At 43.5% G+C, this 21,938-nt stretch overlaps 2 protein-coding genes across 2 annotated transcripts in view; one reads left to right on the forward strand and one right to left on the reverse strand.

The window, feature by feature from the left end:
• Positions 1–11,121, reverse strand: part of EIF3A (eukaryotic translation initiation factor 3 subunit A) — a gene marked incomplete at its 5' end in the record, with an annotated part of 31,938 nt that extends 20,817 nt beyond the window's left edge. The window contains 7 exons of the mRNA XM_084264666.1: positions 398–569; positions 1,462–1,670; positions 2,681–2,880; positions 4,122–4,285; positions 6,382–6,518; positions 6,676–6,866; positions 11,073–11,121. Of these exons, the coding sequence (XP_084120792.1) occupies positions 398–569; positions 1,462–1,670; positions 2,681–2,880; positions 4,122–4,285; positions 6,382–6,518; positions 6,676–6,866; positions 11,073–11,121 (1,122 nt within the window). The remainder of the gene's footprint in view (positions 1–397; positions 570–1,461; positions 1,671–2,680; positions 2,881–4,121; positions 4,286–6,381; positions 6,519–6,675; positions 6,867–11,072) is intronic.
• A 2,645-nt stretch (positions 11,122–13,766) lies between these two features.
• DENND10 (DENN domain containing 10) lies at positions 13,767–21,315 on the forward strand (the record flags this gene model as incomplete). Its single annotated transcript, XM_084264715.1, has 9 exons — positions 13,767–13,812; positions 14,414–14,610; positions 15,806–15,885; positions 17,287–17,435; positions 17,705–17,816; positions 18,165–18,265; positions 19,649–19,756; positions 20,235–20,329; positions 21,036–21,315. The coding sequence occupies 9 exons, from the start codon at positions 13,767–13,769 to the stop codon at positions 21,210–21,212; spliced, it is 1,065 nt and encodes a 354-aa protein (XP_084120841.1). The 3' UTR covers positions 21,213–21,315.
• Positions 21,316–21,938: the final 623 nt, after the last annotated feature.

Genomic DNA, 21,938 nt, shown 5'->3' on the forward strand with positions numbered 1-21,938 from the left:
AGGTCCCTATGGTCCACTGTATATCTGATCCATGTTTATCAAAACTACATTTAAAACAGAAAAATAAACAGTTCTGTTAACGACATGCCTTAGAGTAAGGAAAACAACCCAACCCCAAAGTTCTAGCTCACAAGCCTTTTCTTTTCAGACTCCTCAGTTTCAAATCAACATTAGGGTGACAGCAAGGACAGTGCTGAGTCTCACTCTTTAGTGCACACAAGCATTCATGCCTCAAGTTACTGCTGCCAATCTGAAACGTTAACACTATACCACGAATCAGAGCTGGTTTAACTTTTAAACTGCCAACCCATAACCTAAGCACAATGCTCTAAAAGGAAAACAGGCCAAAAAGACTTAATCTTTAAATAAAGCTGCTTATCCAAACATGGCTACCTACCATATCATTAATAAGACTGCCACGGGTAGGTGGGGCCTGAAGACCCAACAGGGTTGCCAGACGTCGCTGCTTCTCAACAATGATGCCATCCATGTCCAGAAGGCGAGCGATATCAGTTCTCTCAGGAGTTATAGGGATCGACAGAGTGGCCAGAAGGACTCGAGTAGACATCCTGTTGACAAAGCAGAACCACAGAAGATGAAACTGCAGAACACTAATCAATTCCTTTTCATATATTTGCCAATTCAAGGAGAAAAGTTTTGGTAACATCTTCGTTACTTACATGTGTGTATACAGATACACATACACACAGAAAAATGCTAGGAGATTTAAGCTGCCTCTGTAAATATCAAAATCCTATCAAATAATGAAAACAGCAGAAAGCAGCAGTTTTCAAGATTATTTTAGCACAAATCCATACCAATCAGTTTAACTACATCAATTTTTAGAATTTACTTTGCAAGCCACATGTACCTTTTGATGTAATAATAGAAATGACACTAAATATATTAAAATGTTTACTTTAGTACCTAGATGAAAAGGAATGTAAGAATTTCCACAGATTGTTCCCACCAGGTTCTGATTCTATGAACACCTGTAGATGACCTTCAGAGGTTGATGCAATTTATGGTTCTGCATGCATCAAATGCCTTGCCAGTTATCATACTTATTATCAAAAACATTAAAGGCCATTTGGCTATACCGACTTCTATATATTAAGGACAAGTTTATATAGGTTAGAATGAAACCTTGGGAAGTAAATACTACCACTCAGAAGAGAAAAAGGAAGCAAAACACAGATACTTACGAACTCACTTGGCTTCACAGTCAGTAACAGAGAAGGAAGCTTAACTAAGGTGATCCTGACATTTACACTATTTACACTGTAGCTCTGTAAAATATCCTTCTTGATCTAGGTTTCTATCGAGGCAATTAATACTGGGCCACTTTAACCAGAGCTGCACAGCCGTATCATCTGCTTCTTTTGGGTACAACTGAGTTGATTTTTCAAACCTATGGGGTTAAAAACAGACTCTGAGATCACACTAAGCATCTTTCCCCACCTCTGCATCTCCTCTTGCGTGAGATTCTTTCGCATTTCTCTTGATAAGTGATACAGTCGGTGAAGGGTGGATGCATGAAAAAGAGCATTTCCTGATTTCCAGAAGACAGTTGAGACTTTGTGATAGTAATTTGCCATCAGCTGTGGTTTGGGTGGTTTCTTAGACAGTGCAAATAGCCCATGAATATCCTCCACTGCTTTGAAAGCTTCCTAAAAAATAAAACAACAAATACACTACTTTTAGGAAGATTTTTGCAACCCCCAAAAAGGGGAAAATATACATTCATTAAAGGTTGTAAACCTATTTACTACCCCAAGAGCTGTGATCTTCGGTTTTTCCAGCTACATGAAATGTAATAACTTCTTTCCTAATAAAGGAAGTATTTGGACATACTGCAAATCCATCAACTATCTGCTTAGAATTTGTTAGTTAAGTTCATGTAATTTTTTCCAAACTGGTTTCCTTCTGATTTTCAACCTACAAACCAAGGGGGAAAGAGAACCCCAAACCAGAATAACAAAAATTCAACTATTTTACTATTACACCAATTCTACTATTTACTGGGTTTTCATAAAAGTAAGTCTTCTGATCAAAAAATGGGTATAGCTTCCCTAAAAATCCATATTATCTTCAAAATGCCTTACATATAGTTACTTACTTGCAAGTAATCAAAAACCAAAACACAACAGAAAACATTCTCCAGATTCACAAAACTGAAAAATTACAACTGTGGCTTTTATAGAATTTGACATTAGAAAGACTGGAAAAGCAAAGCATCTCTTTGAAAAATTTGTTTTGATAATGTTTAGCCAGAGTGGGCACTAACTGTTCAACCAGAAATGTTGGGGCCCAGCCTAATAGCAGGCTTTAACGTTTCCCAACCGCTTCCCAGTGATCCAGTTGATGAGGATACAGGATAGAGGACGTGAAGGCACCAGCAACTTCTCACTTTCACAACTCAGAATTACCTCAGCACCTTTACCATTGACTACTACCAGCAGAACCTTGGTTTGAAATGCTAAGCAAAGCCAGCAATGCCAGGAACATCAGACTATGTATTCAATATGCATGTAGTACCACATCATAGATGTTAGAACTTTATTCTTTACCTAATATCCTGTCTTTACCTTGGAGTTTAAACCATGAAACATGATCTGCGTGGAACAGACTCTGGAAAGGCTGTAGACTACAGCATGATTACAGGAGCCCTGCTGCATACCTGCCAGAGCTCCATGCTAATAGCACTGTCAAGCTGCACAAGCCTGGTCTCCAGGTGCATTGACTGACTCTCAGGATTGTTGAGGTTGATTGCTGTGCTTTGGTTATGGTGACGCTGGATCTGCCCCAAATGCATTCGCAGGTTATCACAGAGCTTGCGGAACTCAGCCTTACGCGTGTACTGCAGGCAGAACTTGAAAGCTGCAAAAATGAGCAACATAAAGTAAGAATGCTCACTAATGACATACCTAAATGGGGTTCAAATATCTAAATCGGGACATTTTGAGAAACTTCATTTACTGTCCAGAAAGACCTATCTCACTAGACACAATTTGTGACACATAATGAGTGACAATACAGAGCACTTCCATCTTGACCTCAAAAAATGAAGATGCTTCTACATCATTAAGCTTAAGCAGAAAAGGGAACACTTCCAGTCTCTAAAAATGCTCTAATTTAAGCAGTGATTCTAGCTTTTATTTTGAATGAAGTGCAAATAGAATTCTGTGAATGGCACAAATTCAGGTTTTGGCTTTGTACAATATTGAAATGGCTTGGGAATTTTTTCCCACGTGGTAAAGTTAAATTAAGCTTTCAAATGGAAGTAACACAATAAAAAATTTGTCTTTGATTCCCATAGCTCTTCTCAAAAATCTGGTTTTGCTTTGCCACTGTCACTCTACCACACTGTATTTTTACCAGAAACAGGCAAAAAAGTCCCAACACTGTATTACAAAAACTTTAAATACACTAAAGAATTCATCTGATGGTCATCTTTTCTAATGTCCTTCCATAATTTGGATCCAGAGTTAAAAATCTAACAGACACTTTCTTCAAAAATACAGATCCCTAAATTATACATACAAAGTAAAACGTGTTTCCGCTCAGCTCTCGCCCTCATAAAAGATTGAACATCTATGTTTTCCTTCTTATCAATTCAATTTTTGCAGAATAATGCCAGAAAGAATCAGACTAGACTTTTTCTATTGCCTTCAGCATAGTATTTTGCTAAATTAAACCTGTGTCACAATTGATAGCATGTCATAATTTTACAGCATCCTTCAGTGTACGCTAGTATTTGAAGTTAGACATTAATGGAAGATGCAGTTGCCATTCCGCATAACGAAGTGAAAACATGACTGAATTTGATCAGTAAGAAAAAATAAGGACACAGCACCAGTAATTCTCAATGTGTCCCTGAAAAAAGTAACTCTTTCTTTGCAGGTTCTGTTACAAGAAACAACCAGTGTCCAGAAACCTCCACAATTTTAAGGAACCTCTGTAATTTTACGAACAGTATGTCTGTACATGTTGAGAGAATAATCTATTTCCAACTCTGAAGCAATACCTAAACAGAATTAACCTTTCATCTTCTAGTTTTACAGGACGTAATAAAGAAGTTCTCTCTCTTACTACCCTTTGTCTCCATCTTTTCCACTCACCTTGCTGTGCGATATCATGGTAGAGGCGTTCTACTCGAGAATTATTTCGAAGAAGATCCAAACACTGTCTGTAGGATTCCCACAGAAATTTAACCCAGGGTGTCAAAAGCAGTCGGTCAGTACGATCTTGAGTGTCCTCTCCACTTACAGCACTCAGAAGAACACTACAGTCAGGGTAGAAGGATAAGGGAATGCAAAAAAAGAGCTTTAATCCACACAAATCTCACCTATTATCAAGATCTAAGATGAGACCGGATGACTTTCAACAGCTAACTGCTGCTGAACAGTCGGTCTACAAGTTGTTTTCAAACTGGTCCCTCAGACATCCTTCTCCTCTAAAGGCTGTAAATAATGTTTCTTGCTGTTAAAGTTTCAAACTTTGGCCCCTACATATAAGACTGACATGCACAAGCTCCAGAGGTAAGAAACATCGGAAGCTTATGTATCTTTCACGTGAGTAAGCCAAAGGAAACTAACTCCAGGATTTTCACTTTCCCACTTCAAGCAGGGACCTGCACACTGTCCTTTTTCTGTTAAGATTCATGTATCACTGTGTACTCACACACTTTCCTACTTGCTGGTAGTTCCTTTGAAGTCACCAACAATGCTGCCAGAAAGCTCACTTCTAGCTGACACATGCCACAAAAGCATTATGATTTATCATCTATGGGCATTGAAAACTAGAACACTTAAAGCATCAAAAATATGCTTAAAGATGTCTTGCATTTAGTGGCCATAACAAGACAATTGATAATTTCTTCCAATTTTTTTATCATCAGTAGATAAAACTGACTTTCTTTTTAAAACTCTGAGCCACAATTCTAATTTAAAGAATTCCTACTGACTTCACTCTTGCTTCACATCTCCTTTCATCATTACATGTCATCACTCTGTCACTGGGCAGTCATAGTTCCTTCCCATTCAACTGCAAACATTCTGGCATGGTATCAACAGCTTTACTTTTCCCCTGACTACATATCTGGAATTTCTTGAACCTAAACAAATAAATTACCAAATAAAATTCTAACATGATTTGATGCCATCTATCCTTTGGCAAGCCTGAACATTGTATACTACTACTTTCCTCAAAACTCAAACTAAAGACCTGAATGTTATTACAATCAAGATAACACATGGGCAACTGTTCAAACCACGCACCCTGCACGTGGATGAGAAACACAGAGTCTGCCCAGATGTGTATCTGCCAAGTTTTAGTAGCCAAAATACCTGTTGATAAAATGTTTTCCACTGTTTTCCCAAGAATCCTCCCCTTAAGGCTGAAGGTCCTTTGGTTCTTTATTTTCTATCTTCTGCAAGTTTTACTTGGTTTGACTTAAGGAAATGTTAAACTATTTGCTAGGCTTTTTTTATTTTTTAAAGGCAGATGGCATCTTCCAAACTCAGCTGGAATGCTGTAAAACATTTCTTTACCACCACCTTATCACCCTCTTCCACAGATGTAACCACCTATGTAGCTGAACCGTCAAGAGCTAAGGTGAGCATTCCCTAAATCAACAGATTCACCTCAAGAACACAAATTGGAGCTAACCTCACTTTTTGCCTGAAGCAGATTAGGAACTTGTCCTACACAGAACAGCAATTTCTCACAGAGCTGGAGTGGTTTCATCCTAACCTGGCACTACTTGCTAATGAAGATCTATACACAACGTAAAGCAGACATATTTACTGATCCTTTTTTCCATTCCTTCTACGTTCTCACTATCCATCCAATTAATGATGACACTCTGAATTTATGTCTTATGCTCTTTCTTTAATATCTCATCAGCTACTCAAGCAGGCATAAAATAACATTTCTTTCTTTCTTTCTTTGTATAGGCACATGTGGTCAGAAGGACTGGAAGTTATCACATACAGGAATTAAATTGGTCTAATATAATTAATAGCATTCATACATCAACTGGTAACAAGCAGCTTTCAATAGTGAACTCTCCAAACACCACTATAGATGCAGATCTGAGCATATCCTAGAAAGCAGTGACCTGGCTCCCAGAACCATTCCTACTGTATCTATATTTTCTATTCTTTACTACTTACTTTCTTGACCTTTCTTTACTTGGACTTTGGATTTTGTTCAATGCAAAATTCCTACTTTTCCCCTACCTTTAGAACCCTCTGGAACACCACTTATAATTCCATTTCAAATCCATCACCTTTATATCTCAGTTCCCTGAATTGCCAGCATCCTTCATGGAAATAAGAATACTTTGCTGTGAATTGCTACTTTTTAAAGGTTGCCTACCTTTCTGGAGTTTGAATGTTATCTAAGTCTTCTATGTCCAGTACCATCTGCTGGGATTCTTCCTTAGCTGCTTCTGTTTTTTCTTCAGCTAATTTTAAATAGGCTCGAACAACATCCTCCAAAGATTTGATGTTCACCTATGTCAGAGGTAGAAAACGGGAAGGATATTTTCACACAAAACAGGCAGCAGATATTTAAAACATTAATAATACAAACCCAGGAACATCTAAAAGGCAGGTTAATTCTAACTCCTACGAGCTGACATACAAAAAAAACATATATCAAAAGCCATACCTGCTGGCAAATGTTCTTGTACTGGTACAGCCCTTCTTTTGCCAGGTGACTCTTGCGGAGATCCACACAGAGTTCCAGGTACTTCAGCATAATCGGCTCGTGGATTTTCTGCCATGTTCGGTGTTTCTTACTTTTCATAACATCATAAAGAACATCAAGGGCAGGCTGCTTTTTGCCAACCTCAAGGAATTCTGTAAGCAAAATTCAATTAGCACAAGACTTATAAACCAGAAGATCCATGTGTTTACACTTAAACCATGTAAATTTTTAGAATTTAATCAACTCCAAACAAAGTTCATTGATGGTTTGTTTTAGCTGGTTCTATGAAAATTTAGGCAGATCCAACTGCAGTGGTAGCCCTTCAATGACAATACTGAGAATGAATACAGACATCTCTGCTAACATGAAAATTTCAGTATAGCAGAGCTGTCTCTCCATCCATCAAGGTATGACTGGGAGCTTCATACATGTTAAAAAGATATACCTATCCAGTTTTAAAGCTAGTTTCATCAAGAAGGAAAAAAATACACACTATGAGGCTTGTACAGCACCTACCAATGCCATTCAACAAGATGCAAACCATTCCATGAATGTGACTTAAAAAAAAACAGTCCTGCCCTCAAGTGAAGAATCACAGGGGTTGGAAGGGACCTCGAGAGATCATGGGGTCCAACCCCCCTGCCAGAGCAGCTCCCCAGCTCATATTGCACAGGTCGGCGTCCAGACGGGGCTGGAATATCTCCAGAGAAGGAGACTCCACACCCCCTGGGCAGCCTGTCCCAGGGCTCCCTCACCCTCACTGGGGAAAAGTTCTTCCCCATGTTGGTGCAGAACTTCCTGTGCTCCAACTTGCAGCCATTGCCCCTTGTCCTGTCCCCACAGAATGAAACTTCACTCAGAAAAGGTGGTCTCGATTCAGTTTACAGAACTAAAAGCTGCTGCAGTCCAACTGAAGGGTCAGACATTTTTTAAAATCAGCCTTCCTGCTGAAACCAATTTCCCATTTAATCATTCCCTAAGCAGCTGCTGTTCCTAACAGGATCTCTCAGCATTACAGCAACTCCCACCTATGACATACCACAGCTTCTGCTCAGTACAAAGCACAGCAATCCATCCCTGAGCAAATACCTAAACAGCACTGTCAGCAAGCTACCAGCAGACAGGCCCTACACCAAACCTTGTACCTGAAAAAAGCAAAAAGGTTTAAAAAATAAAGAGAAGTGGAATACAGCTAAAAGGAAATGCCTGTATTCTTAAAGGGTGAAGGGGGTGGAGTCAGTATTTCCTATGAAGTACTTGGGTAATCACTTAATTCCTGAAGAAATAATGGCAGGAATGATTAAAGTATAGGGGCCTGCACAAGATGCTCAGGCATCAGACAAAGAAAGCTGCAAAGTTTTGGAATCCTACAGTCAAAGTTAATCACAGATAAAAGATGTGTTTTTATAAGCAGACCACAATAGCATGTATTCAGGGCTTAGTTTATGTAAATAATGAACTTGCATAAGAGGAACACATTCCTTTCTAGAAAAAGCATGTGTTACATTTAAAGGTAATTTACAGTGTGACAGTATTCAACAGTATTTTTTTACTCACCAAGGGAGTTTTAATAAAGCTATCCTCCACCCCGTAACGTGCACTGTTATTCTATCTCAGTGCTGCCTTTGAGCACAGGTTTACAATTTTTTATTTATGAAAATTCCTCAAAAGGCAAGTTTAATCTTGCAACAATGCCAGGCCTCTCCAACCACAACTCTCCGTGGTCGATAACCAACTGCACAGAGCACAAAATTAATTCATATTGTTTTGAAGCTCTTAATTAACTCTGGTCAAGCAAGTTCTTACGAGTAAGTCAAATAATTATGGCTAATTTAACAAACACTTGTAAAAGCACAAAGTGAACCTGAAGAGTCAAACACAGCACACAGCATGAAGCTGTGCAGTAGAAACTGTAAGTTATGGAAACTAGTACTTGTAACAAAATATAACGCTTTAGTCCCTAAATAGTGGTCAGAAACGGGTTTTTTTTCTATTACACCACTTAAAATGCTAAAAGCTATCTAAGACAGCAACTGTGTGGACAAGAGCTGATACACACCAACAACTGAACTACTGTTACCCCAAATCAGGTTTTTGATCTGAGAAAACGTATGTCATTACAGAAGGTGACAAAGATAGCAGGCATTATCCAGTATCTACAGAAAGCAAATTCAGCTCCTGCAATAAAACACTCCCAAAAGTTGCATTACCTCCTTGACTATACAAAACAATGCCAGGTATTAACAATGGCTAAGGGTTGGCTTTGACTTATATTTATTGTTCCAAGGAAAAACAGCCTTTCTTACATATCTGTACATACTCACAATCAGTCAAGCTCTTCTATGCTCACTGAAACCTTACATGTAACATGCAAACATTGAAACTCTGGAAACTGCACTGAATGTTCTAATACAAAACATCAGTTTGAAATTAAACTGCTTCCTGTGAAATACAACCTGCCTCAGGTACAACTTCTCACACTTCACTGGACTCTGACAAGGTAAGACTGAGCCCTTGCTAGACTTGACATTGCTCCTTATGTTTTCCATTCAGTCTATGGAGACTCAGGACTGCTGGCATTTGTCTACAGAATGCTCCCTTCAGTTCCAACCCTTCTGTTCAACTCTACTCCTCCAGTTTGTTAGAATTTAGTAGACTTACAGCAGTGCAGGAGATGTGAATTTAAAGCTGCTCTTCAATACAAGGAAAGCAACAATAAAGCATCAGATGTAAGCAGTTTACGGTCAATATTCCAGCAATGTGACTTCCTAATCATGTACGTACAACTTAACTCCACTCAAGAACTCCAGATTTTAACTACAGTCTATATACTATGGTGCAGAATCACAAGGTTGGAAAAGACCTTTAAGATCATTAAGCCAAACCATTCCTGTCCTGTGCTAAACCAGATCCCTGAGCACCTCATCTACCCATCTTCTGAACACATCCAGGGATGGTGACTCAACCTCCCTGGGCAGCCTGTTCCACAGCACCACAACTCTTTCAGGGAAGAATTTTTTCCTTATATCTGATCTGACCCTGCCCTGGGACAGCTTGAGGCCATTTGCCCTTGTCCTGTCACCTGGCTGAAAACATCATTGTCCACCTCTCTACGACCTTTCAGGTAATTGTAGGTGGTGATAAGGCCAGTGCAACTTTCCAATAAAAGGACTGCTAAAATACAACTTCATCCTTGGAAGTTGATTGAAGCCAATTTTCTCTTTCAAGTTTTCATCTTTATTTTTTATATTTGTGTGAATGATTTTACAATCAGATTAGAAATCCTGAGGACATGAAGTACTTTAATATTTTCTTGTAAAACGCCAACTACTTGAATTACGTATGGTCCTCAGACTATGCAGACTCTTCGGCTGTCATTTCAAGACTGGCACATCATCTGTAATTTTTGGATGTCTTGAAGTGTCACCTGGCAATCAGCCTTGTGACAATGAATGGTCTAAATGGTCATGCTCAGTCCTTAAAATAGGATACTATAAAAAAAGAAGCGTCAAACCCATATATTTAGCCTGAAAGGAGACAGCTGATAAATATAACCCCTCTAGCTTTGTATGTGGAAGACAGCAAGAGACAGCCAAAGTGCAGCTCTCCTCGGTGTTTATTCCAGGGGCAAACTTATGCATCAGCCTGTGCAATGCTTAAAGAGTTTACTCATCCGTGCCCTCACCAGTCACAAGAAGGCTGTGATTATTAAATACGAAGCCCACATGGAAAGAGGGGCCGGGAACAGACTGGTTCCGATCCCACGCCGTGCGATCCGGGCCGGACACCTCCCGCCAAGCCCCCGGCCAAAGAATAGCCAGTTCCCGGCGACAGGCACGGCGGCGACCTGCCTCCCGCGGGCGCAGAGTGGGGGCCGAGGCGCTGCGAGGCCCGGGCCGCGCTGCCCTCGGCGAAACAGGCCCCCATCGCCGAGACACCCCCTTCCCTTCCCCCACAGCCCGCCTACCGCCTCCGCCCGCGGGCAGCCGGGGGCCCCGCTGGGGAGGAGGAGGCGGAGCCGGGCCAGGCCCGCTCCCCGCGGCCGCCCGGGCCTCGCCTCCGCCATGCGGCGCGGCCCACGCCGGCAGGCCTCGGCCATTTCCTCGCGGCAAAGCGGCGCCGCGCCATCCCCGGGCGGCCTCTCCTCAGCGCCGGGAGGGCGCCGGCCACTGCCCTGTGCCGCACCGAGGAGCCGGCAGAGGGGCTCTCTCGGGGCGGGGGCAGGGCCTGGCCCGGCGCGGCCGGGAGAAAGGGAGAGGCGCGCACTGCCCGCCGCGGCGTGGGGAGCGGGAGGCGAACCGGCGGCGGGGAATGGGGCTGGGGGGAGGGTGGGTGGGAGCGGAGCGGCCCGCACTGACCGTTCGCCCGCTTCAGGGCGTTCTCGGGCCGCTGGAAGTACACCGGCATGATGGCGGCGGCCTCTCCTCACAGGGCGGCGGCGGCGGCAGGGCTCGCTGCGTGCTCCAGCCAGGCAGCCCGCGAGGCCGGAAAGGGAGGGCGGCCCGTCACTCGCGCGCGCTGACGTCGCCGGATGGGGAAACCCCTCCCGGCGAGCGTGGGGCGGTTCCGGCGGGAAGGGGCCGCGCCGGGTGGCTCAGCCCGGATCCCGATGGAGCGGCCGTGGCGGCGGTTGGCGGCCTGAGCCCTCCGCCGGCAACCGCGCTTCAGGCTGTCCGGCGCGGCGGCTGCTGCCGCTTGTAACCCGCCGACGACTCGTGCCGTGCGGGCCTCCCGGCTTGGTTCGCCGCAGAGGCTAGGGCCGGCCCCGGCGGGTTGGCCGGGGGTGGGTGCTGCCAACCCTGCGCAGCCGTTCAGGGCAGCGCCTGGCCTATCAGCCCCTGGGCGGTGGGTGGTAGCGGCAGCCCTCCAGACCGGGCAGCCAGCTCTCGGGGCTGCACGGAGCCGCCGGGCTAACGCAGCCTCAGGCTGTGCACTCGCTGCAGAAGAACATTTTGGGGAAGAAGTCACGCGTGTGCAGAGCCTTTGCTCCCCACAGCCCGTTCAGCTGGTTCAGAAATGGAGCTTTGGAGCACTGAGAGCTCGCAGAAGGGCCCAAATGAGTGCATGTAGTCATCACCAGCTGTGTCCTTAATCCCACAAACCTGGGAAACTCCTTCAGAGGAACTCAGTCGTTCCTCTTGTGTGATAAGTACTAGTACTGGCATGTGTCTTCCTGTGTAAAGGTGCATGAACTACAGGCAAAAGTCCCATAACAGCACCGACAACGGCATTAGAACAGCAGCTGCTGAATGACATCACGACTGTATGCGTGTGACTCTGCAGACCCAGTCTCACACTGGTTTCAAGCATATCCAAGTACGATTTTTGAAAAAATAACAGGTAGATGAAGACAAAATCTGTTTTATGATGACTGAAGAGAGCCTGTATTTGCCCTCTGATATTCTGTTTTGGTACACAGATGGTCTTTAAGGATCCTTCCAACCCAAAGCATTCTATGATTTCTTTCTGTACTCACTGCCTTGGTTTCTTTCCTCACGCTATTCACGTTAACCATCTTGCACGGCCACCAGAAAGCTTCATAACCATTATACAACGCATTTAGAAATTTACTTTTAATGTTGGCTTGTAATCACAGCTTATTGCTAAACAGGAAAACAGTTACAACTAAGACACAGTCACGGTATGGAAGCTTTAGCACCGTCAGTGCTCCCAGGCAATACTGATCGCTTTCCACTCTATTGTATGAGCCTTCAATCTAAAGAAATGGGGGCAAGCAGCTTTGTTTCTTCAGGCTGTCTTCACTTGGGTGGTTCTCCGTGTCCTGTGTCCTTGCTACCCCTGGGAGATCTGATGTAAATCTATAGTACACAGTGTTCTCTATCAGGCCACACTATCGATTTACATGAGGGCATTTCAGCGCAGTCTGCATTCAAAGCTGTCTCTGCCAGCCTCTTTGTTTCTGTTTCAAACCACAGTTACACATTCAATAGTCTTTGTTACGCTATTTATGGTGCTGAACAAGTCCTTGTCTTCATAAAATTAATTTTAAAATCTATCAGATTAGCACCAGAGACACAGCCCTGGCCCGGGCAGCAGCTTTGCAGTGTCTGCCTGTTCCATGCTGCTGGAGCCAGTGCCTATCCCAAGGCCTCGCAGCCTTCCCTGGGGGACATCCATGCTCGGGCAGGCCCCACTGCAGGGGTGCTGCCTGGGATTTAGTGCTGCTTTAGAGCAGCGGTTCCTGTGCAGGAGCCTACTCCACCTTTTTGACTCTCTCTCAAGTTCCTGAAAGGCTTCCAGGCTTCAATGGGGGCAATTTTGTGTTGGGAAGAGCTTTTATAGTCCAAGTCCTCATGTCTCTCTCTGCTGGTAGCTCAGTAAATTAAATGTGCGTGTGCTTTAGGACTATAATAAAGTCATAGGACAGGTTGCCCTCTAACACGTTCCCAGCCAGGTGTGATCCCTGGCCTGCCTTCTCTCCCCAGACTACTGCAGGTTTTCTTTGGCCTCTTCTGGTGCTCCTAGCTCATCCCAGGTATTCTACAAGTTCTTTGCTCTTTATCTATTTCTTCTTCCCCCTCAGTGGTTGCTCTGTGGCCTTGCAGTTCATGTTCTGTGGCTTCCACAGGTGGCATTCAGGTGCCATCGTTCATCCAGACTTGAAAATGAGTGCTTTTAATTCTTGAGCTCATCAAGCACCGAGTTATGCTGGAGTAGCTGTTAGGCTGTATGACTGTTCCTCACCTTACACGTACTGAAGGCTTGCTCAAGCCTTTCAGGCACAAACCAGCCCTTGTATGCGCTGGGGAGGCTGGTGTGGGCTTTGTTCAGGGCTACGGCTTCTGACTTGGGAGGCGGTGGCCGCCTCTTTGTGTAACGCTTCACCTAAACACTAAAGACTTGATAATAATTATTTAAAAACGAACCCCAAAAAGAAAAAAAAAACCCGGGGAAAACGTTCGTTTTTGATAAGGGGCAGCTGAGGCCGCACCGGCCAAATGGCGGCCGCCGTGAGGGGGGCAGCCGGCGGGCGGGGCTCCGGCGGGGCGGGGCTCTCGGCGGGCGGAAGGCGGCGGGGCTGGGCGCGGAAGATGGCAGAGCCGGAGCCACAGTTGCTGCTGGCCGTGGGGCTCATCGGTGAGGGCCCTCCCGGCCCTGCAGAGGGGTCGGGCCGCGAGGGGCCGCAGGGAGGGCCGCGCCGGGGCTTGGGGCCGCTCGGGATGGGGCGGCTGGGGCTGCTCCGCAGAGCTGAGGCCGCGGGGCCTGTCCCGGTCGGGCTCTTGGCAGCCTGGGGTGATGCCGAGGGGTATCTGCCGGCTGAGGGCCGGTGTCTGGGGCTGCCTCCGACGGGGCTAAACCTTTGCGCAACTCGGGCGCCCTGCCTTGGGTTCACGGCTTCAAGGGCTTTGTTAGGGAGTCGGGGGAGAAGCGGGGGAATCCTCTTTAAGTGAGCTGGTCTGGGTGCTCGTTGGTCAGCGCTTTGCGTGTGTGGATGTCTCTTGGAACGCCTGGTGCTCCTCTGACCTCGGCCAAGAAGGTCAGAAGTGGGTATTTGTTAACATTTAAAGCATAAAACCTGTGGCACGAATGCTCCCTGGTGTAGGGGCAGAACTAGATGGTCTAGGGTCAGGGTAAAGTGGAATTTTAATCTGATTCCAGGAAACAAACCTGATTAACCCATCGATTTACTTCCTTGCTGCTGTTTGGCATTCTCACAGTGAACATCTTTCCACCATAGAAAAAGACACCAACGGAGATGCTTTGTGGGTTTGGTGTTATCCGTCCATAACAGCTGAACTGAGGACTTTGTTGCTGCGGAAGTGCTGCCTTACAGATGAAAATAAATTGCTTCATACCTTTGTATTTGGCCAGTATAAAAGGCTGTGGTTCTACATCACAACAGTGGAAGTTCAGGATTCTCCAGCCTTGAAAAAGGTAGGGCTTGTCCTGTTGTTTTTTTGGTAGGGTGCAGGGAAGATTGTAGAGCTTCCTCTGGCAGTTTTCCAGTTTTCCCCACCTTGTACTGTGAGAAGGGGAAAGGATTTGAGGTTTTGTGTGCTCACAAATGCAGCTCTTACCCAGCTGTCTAAGCAGCCTGCGTGCTAAGGTTTTCACCAAGGTGTATATTGGATGGAGGTACAGAGAGATTGAGATGCTTGTCACACAACTTACATTTGATGTGTTAAAATAGAGTTGCTCCTTCATGCTGTTATTTCTAGTTACTTTGCATTTCAAGTTCAGCTTCTTTTTTTCTCTTGTGGTGTTTTTTCTTTCCAAAAAAGTTCTATAACGGGTCTTTCATAGTGTCCAAAAGCTTGTTCATGTAGAACTTGATGCTTTTTTTTTATCCAAAAGTTTGAGTTATACAGGTACTTTATCTTCCACTGCATTTATAACTGAAAGACTGCAATTATGCTCATATCTTTATACCCATTAAAACAATCATTAAGTTGCCTGTTAAGTTTATTAATCTTTATCATTTTACATGCTGTATTGTTAAATAGAAAGGTAACATGCTGATTTTGCATGCCCACAGCAGAATGTTGCTTGTGTTTCTTCACTCTAACTTACATCTAGGAACCTTAGAGGTGTAAAAAATGAAATCCTGTGTCCCAGTGCTGTTTTTGAGAGTGGCAGATACTGTTTAAGGAGAACACGTGAGCCTGGCTTTTGTCCCAGCCCACAGCTGTTGGATTAAGGAAGTTAAAGAGTATTTCTGTTGGTGGGCCTGCATCTGTGATTTTTGTTTTCCATTCTCTAAGTATGGTGATGCTGTCTGCCTCCACAGCCTCCTTGGGCAGTGAATTTCTGGAAACTTCCTACCTCCTGTGAGGAAAGAAAAAGCCTTCTAAAGTAATCTTATGAGATTAAAGGAGAGCAACTCTGTAAGAGTAGGTGAAGGGAGTGATGGTATGTGCTAGATCTGACTCAGTGGCAATGAGTCACATCAGAAATCTGTTAACCAGGCCTTTTCTTCAGTTAATAACTTGGATCAGCTGCTACTGCTTGCTTCTTTTTAATTGAAACACCTTGTCAGATTGCTGAAGTAAGCTCAGTTATGTGAAGAAGACTCTTCATATGGGTTCATTAAATAAACTCTGTGTCTTTTCTCTGTGTGTGTCTTGCCCAGGTGACCCACTTCTCCATTGTTCTGACAGCTAAAGACTTCAACCCAGAGAAATACGCAGCCTTCACTAGGATACTGTGTAGGTCTGTATAAAAACTGCTTAGTGCCACTGCTCTGTGGGTGTTTTAATCTTGCCAAGGCAAAAGATTAAGTTTCATCATGTTGTGTTTGCTTTTGGTCTAACAATCTGCTGGCAACTCAGTGCTACAAACTGAATCAAATGATATAAATCCTTGATTTGAGCTGCTTGTCTTGAGTCCCTGCAGTGAGTGTTGGGTGAATGTCAGGTGCCCAGTGGGTTTTGATGTGTCTTCTCCAGAGACATCACCACTCCCCACACGTGGTCATTTTCTCTCATATCTTTAAAACTTACAGGCATGTATGGAGAGGTCAGTGCTCTGTAGTCAGAGTTTAAGTGTATTGTGGACAGTGTGCATCCTTCCACTACAGACACTTCCTGCAGCTCCTCTAAAATAGGCACAGCACCCAGGATTTTTTTTTTTTGCTTTTCCTCTAGGAAAATGAGGGCCCTCAGCCTCTCCAGACTGCCATCTTCTCCTTCCCTAGCCCCATTTACTTGCTTCCCCCCACGTTCCTGTTCTCCTGATCTCCTTCTACATCTTTCTTTGCTTTTCCTTCATTCCCCAAGTTGTTTGGGTTCCGGCTCTTGATACCAAGAGGATTTCCTGAGATTTTTGCAGCTAACTGGGTACATTTGTGAGGTTATTGTATCACAGATTTGGGAATGCTGTCAGGTGTGCCAGTTCTTCAGGGTATTGACAAGAACAACCTCAGTTTTTCATGGATATATGAAAAGTTTAGATTGGCTGTGGATCATGTTAATGCTGACTTATAAAGTAAGATTTTTCAAATCCAGATTCTTCCATATGTAATAATTAGGTTTCAGATGTGATGTAGTTTTGTACCATATCTGGTAGGGAAGAGAGGTAGTTGAGAGCTTCACCTTCAGCTATTCTTTGAAGTACCTTAACCTGTAAGGCAGGTTATGGTGTGTCTCTGCTGTCAGGAAGACAGCTGAAAGTGCATGGGGTTTGTTGTTTTTTTTAATGAGTACGAAGGCCCTATGTCTGTTTCTCTTTCATCACTTAACAAAGAGTACAGAAGAGTGCCTGACAGTAATAAAAACTAGTGATGTGGTCTGCCTGTAACAGCAGGTGTTACCGTAGTGGTTGCTTTTTTCATGAAGCAAGTCTGCACAAAATCCTTTGTCTGGCACCTGCTTACACCTTTGTGCTGTTTCTTTGGCAGTAAATGTTCATTCTTTCATAAAATAGGAAACTCAAAAGTCTAGAGTGGTTTTCTGTTCTAGAAGACAGACACGTTTTTTGTGTGCATGTTGAAAGGCTTGTACTTGGGTATAAAAACCCCTCACCAAGTGTCCAAAATAAGATTTAATTTTTTTGGTAAATAATACTGCTGGTACTGATTGCAGTCAAATCACTTGACCCTTTCTTCTCCTGCAGGATCTACTTGAAGCATGGAAGCCCAGTTAAAATGATGGAGAGTTACATCGCGGTCCTCACCAAGGGGATCTGCCAAAGTGAAGAAAATGGATCTTTCCTCAGCAAAGACTTTGATGCTCGGAAGGCTTATCTTGCTGGTTCCATCAAAGGTTCATACCAGAAGTCTCTATTCTGATTTCTTTTTTACTACATAAAAACCAATCCAGTTTTTGTGTGTACCTCAAGTAAATAGTGTTATATAACAGTAATATCATGGAATCACAGGGGTTGGAAGGGACCTCGAGCGATCATCGGGTCCAACCCCCCTGCCAAAGCAGCTCCCAAGCTCATATTGCTCATGTCTGTGCTGTTACTTTTAAGCTCCTTCAAAAACCAAACTATAATGTTGGCATAAAATAACTTTCTCCCTCTTTCCCAGATGTAGTGTCTCAGTTTGGGATGGAAACAGTTATCTTGTATACAGCACTGATGTTAAAGAAGAGGATTGTAGTGTACCATCCTAGAATAGAAGCTATCCAGGAGTTTACCAGGTACTTGGTCAACCCCTACCTCCCACCCACCCCCAAAAGTCCAACGAATTTTGAACCTTCATTGAAAGAAATTACTATATTTTAGGGGAGGGGGAACCCCAACTTTCTTAAACCTGTTTATTGATAAATAAATCCCTAAGGCTTTAGCCATGTGTTTATCAACTTAACTGTACAATGAGTGATAACTCTGCACGTAGAGCAGAAATCTCTGTTGTTTGTGTATATGCATGGTGGATGAGACCTAGTTATAACCAGCTTATACTTCACAACATGCATTTCTTGCTGCTAAACTGTAAATACTATAGGTAAAAATCCCTTGTATGTCAAATACCAATCTTATTTCTCTAGGACTTTGCCTGCTTTAGTGTGGCATCGACAAGACTGGTCAATTCTTCATTCATATGTGCATCTAAATGAGGAGGAAGTGGAAGCCTTAAAAGCCTGCACAGGTAGTGATTATGAATTAATCAAAAATAGAAAGAGAACTTAATTTCAGTTTGTGTTGCTGCAAGGTCTTGCACCGCTGCTCTTTGGCTGGGGGGGTGGGGGTAGGGGGGAAGGGTTATTCTGCTATTAATGCTTTTGTTCGAGGTTGAACTGCAATTTTCTTTAGAAAAGGCAAATCAACAAAGTGGATATCTTAGAGAACTAGTTAATCTGGTGTTTCTGGGTGGATCCTCATCAGTCTACCACTACTTGTAGATGCAAAGTAGCTTTGAGACTTCTTTGATGTGATCAGAGGGTGTGAACTACTTCTTGCCCTTGTACAGAAGCAGCTCCCTTCAGCCACTTGTTTTCTGACTTCTACACATAGCTACTAACTTCACTTTTAGTTTTTGGGGTGGGGGTTAAATGTTTTTAGTCCTTAACTGATGTTCCAGACTCTTGCTGTGAGGGCTGCCAGCGAAGCCTCTGGCTCCTAACACAGGTAGACTTTACCAGCTACGTGTGACGCGTTGCTCTGTGTGGTACCTAATGTGTAATCCAGGAAGAGGCACTTGGTTTATGCAAAGGTTAGTGTGACACATAATTTGGCAAGTAGGAGGCTTCCCTGTATGAAATAATGAGCAAGCAGACTACTCATCATCACTTATTTCTGCATTACCAATGGTGTTTGAGCTCACTAAACATCAAAAAGCTGCTCAGTTTGCTCACCCAGCAAGTTATAAATAAGGAAATCTGCTGAGTTTATTCTTCAGTTCCCTGTCACTCTCTAAGTCAAAATTAGATGTGGTCTTCTGAGTGGAGATTCTTTTGAAGTGGAAGCTTATAGAATCATAGAACGGTCTGGGTTGAAAGGGAGCCCAAGGATCAGAGAGTTCCAACAGTTCCAACCCCCCTGCCGCAGGCAGGGCCACCAACCTCCAGCCTGGAGCTACACAAGGTTGCCCAGGGCCCCATCCAACCTGGCCTTGAACACCTCCAGGGGTGGGGAACCCACCACCTCCCTGGGCAGCCTGTTCCAGCCCCTCACTGCTCTCTCTGTAAAAAACTTCCCCCTAATATCTCATCTAAACCTTCAGTAGATTAATTTTACTAGCAAGTTAGGAAGGGGGTTTAAAATTTCAAATTTGAATAACCATTTGATGTTGCATGTAGCATTTGCTGTTCATCCATGTTCAAGGCTTTTTCAAAAGTTGATTTTTTTAATCTCGGAAGTGAAGGATCCTGCTGGCTGCACTCATCAAAAGACTGACAATATCAAGAAAGCAACCTCTTGGATCAAATGCTTGGAGCCAAATACTCTTAGAACAGACTTCAGGACTGCAGTTTTCCACAATGTTTGGGTTGGGTTTGATTGATTTTCATCTTGCCAAAATTCTGCTCTCCAGGTTACATTGCTGGATTTACAGATTCTGAAGTGAACAGTAGACCAGACCTCTATGATGTGTATGTGAATTTGGCAGATAGTGAGATCACCATTTCTCCTGTAGTAAAAGGTTGGTTGCTTTTTATATTTTTGGATTTAGGGAGCCATTTATTCCAGAGTTGATTTGTAATTGCTGAATTTTGCTGTAGGTCAAGCAGTCTTGACCTTTTTTCCATCCAGGTTCTGAAAAGTCAGTATATAAGCTTTTGTCTTTCAGTTTCCTTGAGACCCTGGAAAAAGTTGGAATTTGGAAAGATGTGATTCATCTTTCAACAAGAGTACAGCTGAGGTTTCAAAACATCCATGTTAGGCAGTGATATGGAAGAGACATTCAGCTGAAGGCAGATGCATCACATGAGTCTTTAGAAAAAACACTCTGCTACACATGGAGATTGGGTGCTATTTGAAAGGGAATCTTTTATGTGCTTGTCACCTTGCTGTTCCTTGTCACCTGCTTTGGGCTGTTTTGGAGGTAGAAATGTCAGAGAAGTGGCCATTTAATGTGCTGGGGTTTATGCTTGTTTTGTTTGTTTTTTCCCTTTACTCAGAGGCAATGACAATGGGGAAACTTCACAAAGAAATTGGACAGCTAATTGTTCAGTCTGCAGAAGATCCAGATAAATCTGACAGCCAAGTCATTAAGGTTAATATTTTAAGGTTTTTATTTTAATCTAGTTAACTTCCTGTTGCTGAATCTTGTTTGAAGCAGAGGAAGGCTCTTTCTGGGAATGAGTTGATTGTTTGGACCCTCTGACTTCTGGGAAATGAGCATTTTTATTCTTCATACAGGTTTTTAAGGGGGACATACTTGGTTTATAGTATCTCTTGGTAACCATATTGCTGAAGAAACTTCAGCAATTGTATTGATTATAAGACTTCCACTATAATTAGTGTCCCAGATTTATTCTATGAAGCACATGATTTGCTCAGTACCTTGTCAATAGTATTGTCAATGCCTTTGACAAAGTCCTGCTGAGATAGAGCTGAGAAGCCATAAAGCCTGATTTTTATGAGGATGCTTTTTTTCACTTCCTCCCCTGTCTAATAATTAGTTAGAGATTTCACAACTGAGTGACTTAGCCCAGAAACCTGAGTTAGGTCAGTGAGAGGAGCCTGTGGAGTTGCTGTGCTCCCTTTATTCAATATTGTGCCACAGCAGACTGAAGAGCTGTTGCTAATTTTCCTTAAAATAAATGGGGCCTTTATATAAAATGAATGATTTATTTATCATTATTTCCTTTTTGTTCTTTATTGTTTAGTTTTGGGTGGGGGGTTTTTTAGTGTGTGTATTAAAACATGCTAATACCTAATAATATATTCAGGGTTGCTTGTTTTTTCTGTTCTTCAAGGATATTTCTCTGAAGACAAAAGAAATCTTGGCTACTTTAGCCTCCCTTACTGAAGCTTCCAATGGCAACGAGAAACCCACCCTTAACTCTGAGGCTCTGAAACAAAAGCGATTTCCACCAGCTACAGAAAACTTCCTCTTCCATTTAGCAGCTGCTGAACAGCTGCTCAAGATCTGATTCTGATGCACCACAGTGTTAGGGACCGACTGAGAGATACTCTTTGCCATACAGATGGGTATGCCTGGGGTTTTGTATGGAGAAATTAAAGGTATAAGAGATAATGTCATATTTACTGTGATACAATGCAGATTATCAGAGCTTGGCTGAGAATGTATGGAGGCATATTTGGGAACATTCCTGGTGGTGTTATATTCCCCCAACTATAACTTTGTTTATGTGGCCCCTGTATTTCATATCACAACGTGAGTGTGTGTACAAGTAGAGTGGGTCTGTGTGTCCAGGCTGTGCCAGACACTTACAGTGGCCATTTGTCCTGCAGGTTCCAGGTATCAGACAGCTCTGGTTTTGTTCCAACTTGTCTTTCTGGGCTGTGGAACTCAGGCTGCAGCACACAGGCTGTAAAACCAGCACGGTTTGGATGTGGTAGTCTCTGCACAGGGACACAGAGAACGTGCAGTTGGTCTGAGTGCTTGCTGTGGGTTTCCAGGTGTGTCAGCCTGTCAGGTGCTGCGCTGGCTCTGGGCTTCCTCATGCCTGGAAATCCCAAATCAATGGACAAGGTCTTGTCTTTCTGCTTGGAAGTGGGTAGGTGTGAAAAAGGATGTCTGGGAAAATCTGATGTGGAGGCCTTACTATGTAAAGAAAGAGGTATTTTCAAGCTCAAGTGGGAGTAGAGAACCTCTTTTGGAATCTTGCCTTAGAAGCTACCCCCCCATCACTCAG

The sequence above is a fragment of the Gallinula chloropus genome (assembly GCF_964237585.1).
Source record: "Gallinula chloropus genome assembly, chromosome: 5".
NCBI lineage: Eukaryota > Metazoa > Chordata > Aves > Gruiformes > Rallidae > Gallinula > Gallinula chloropus.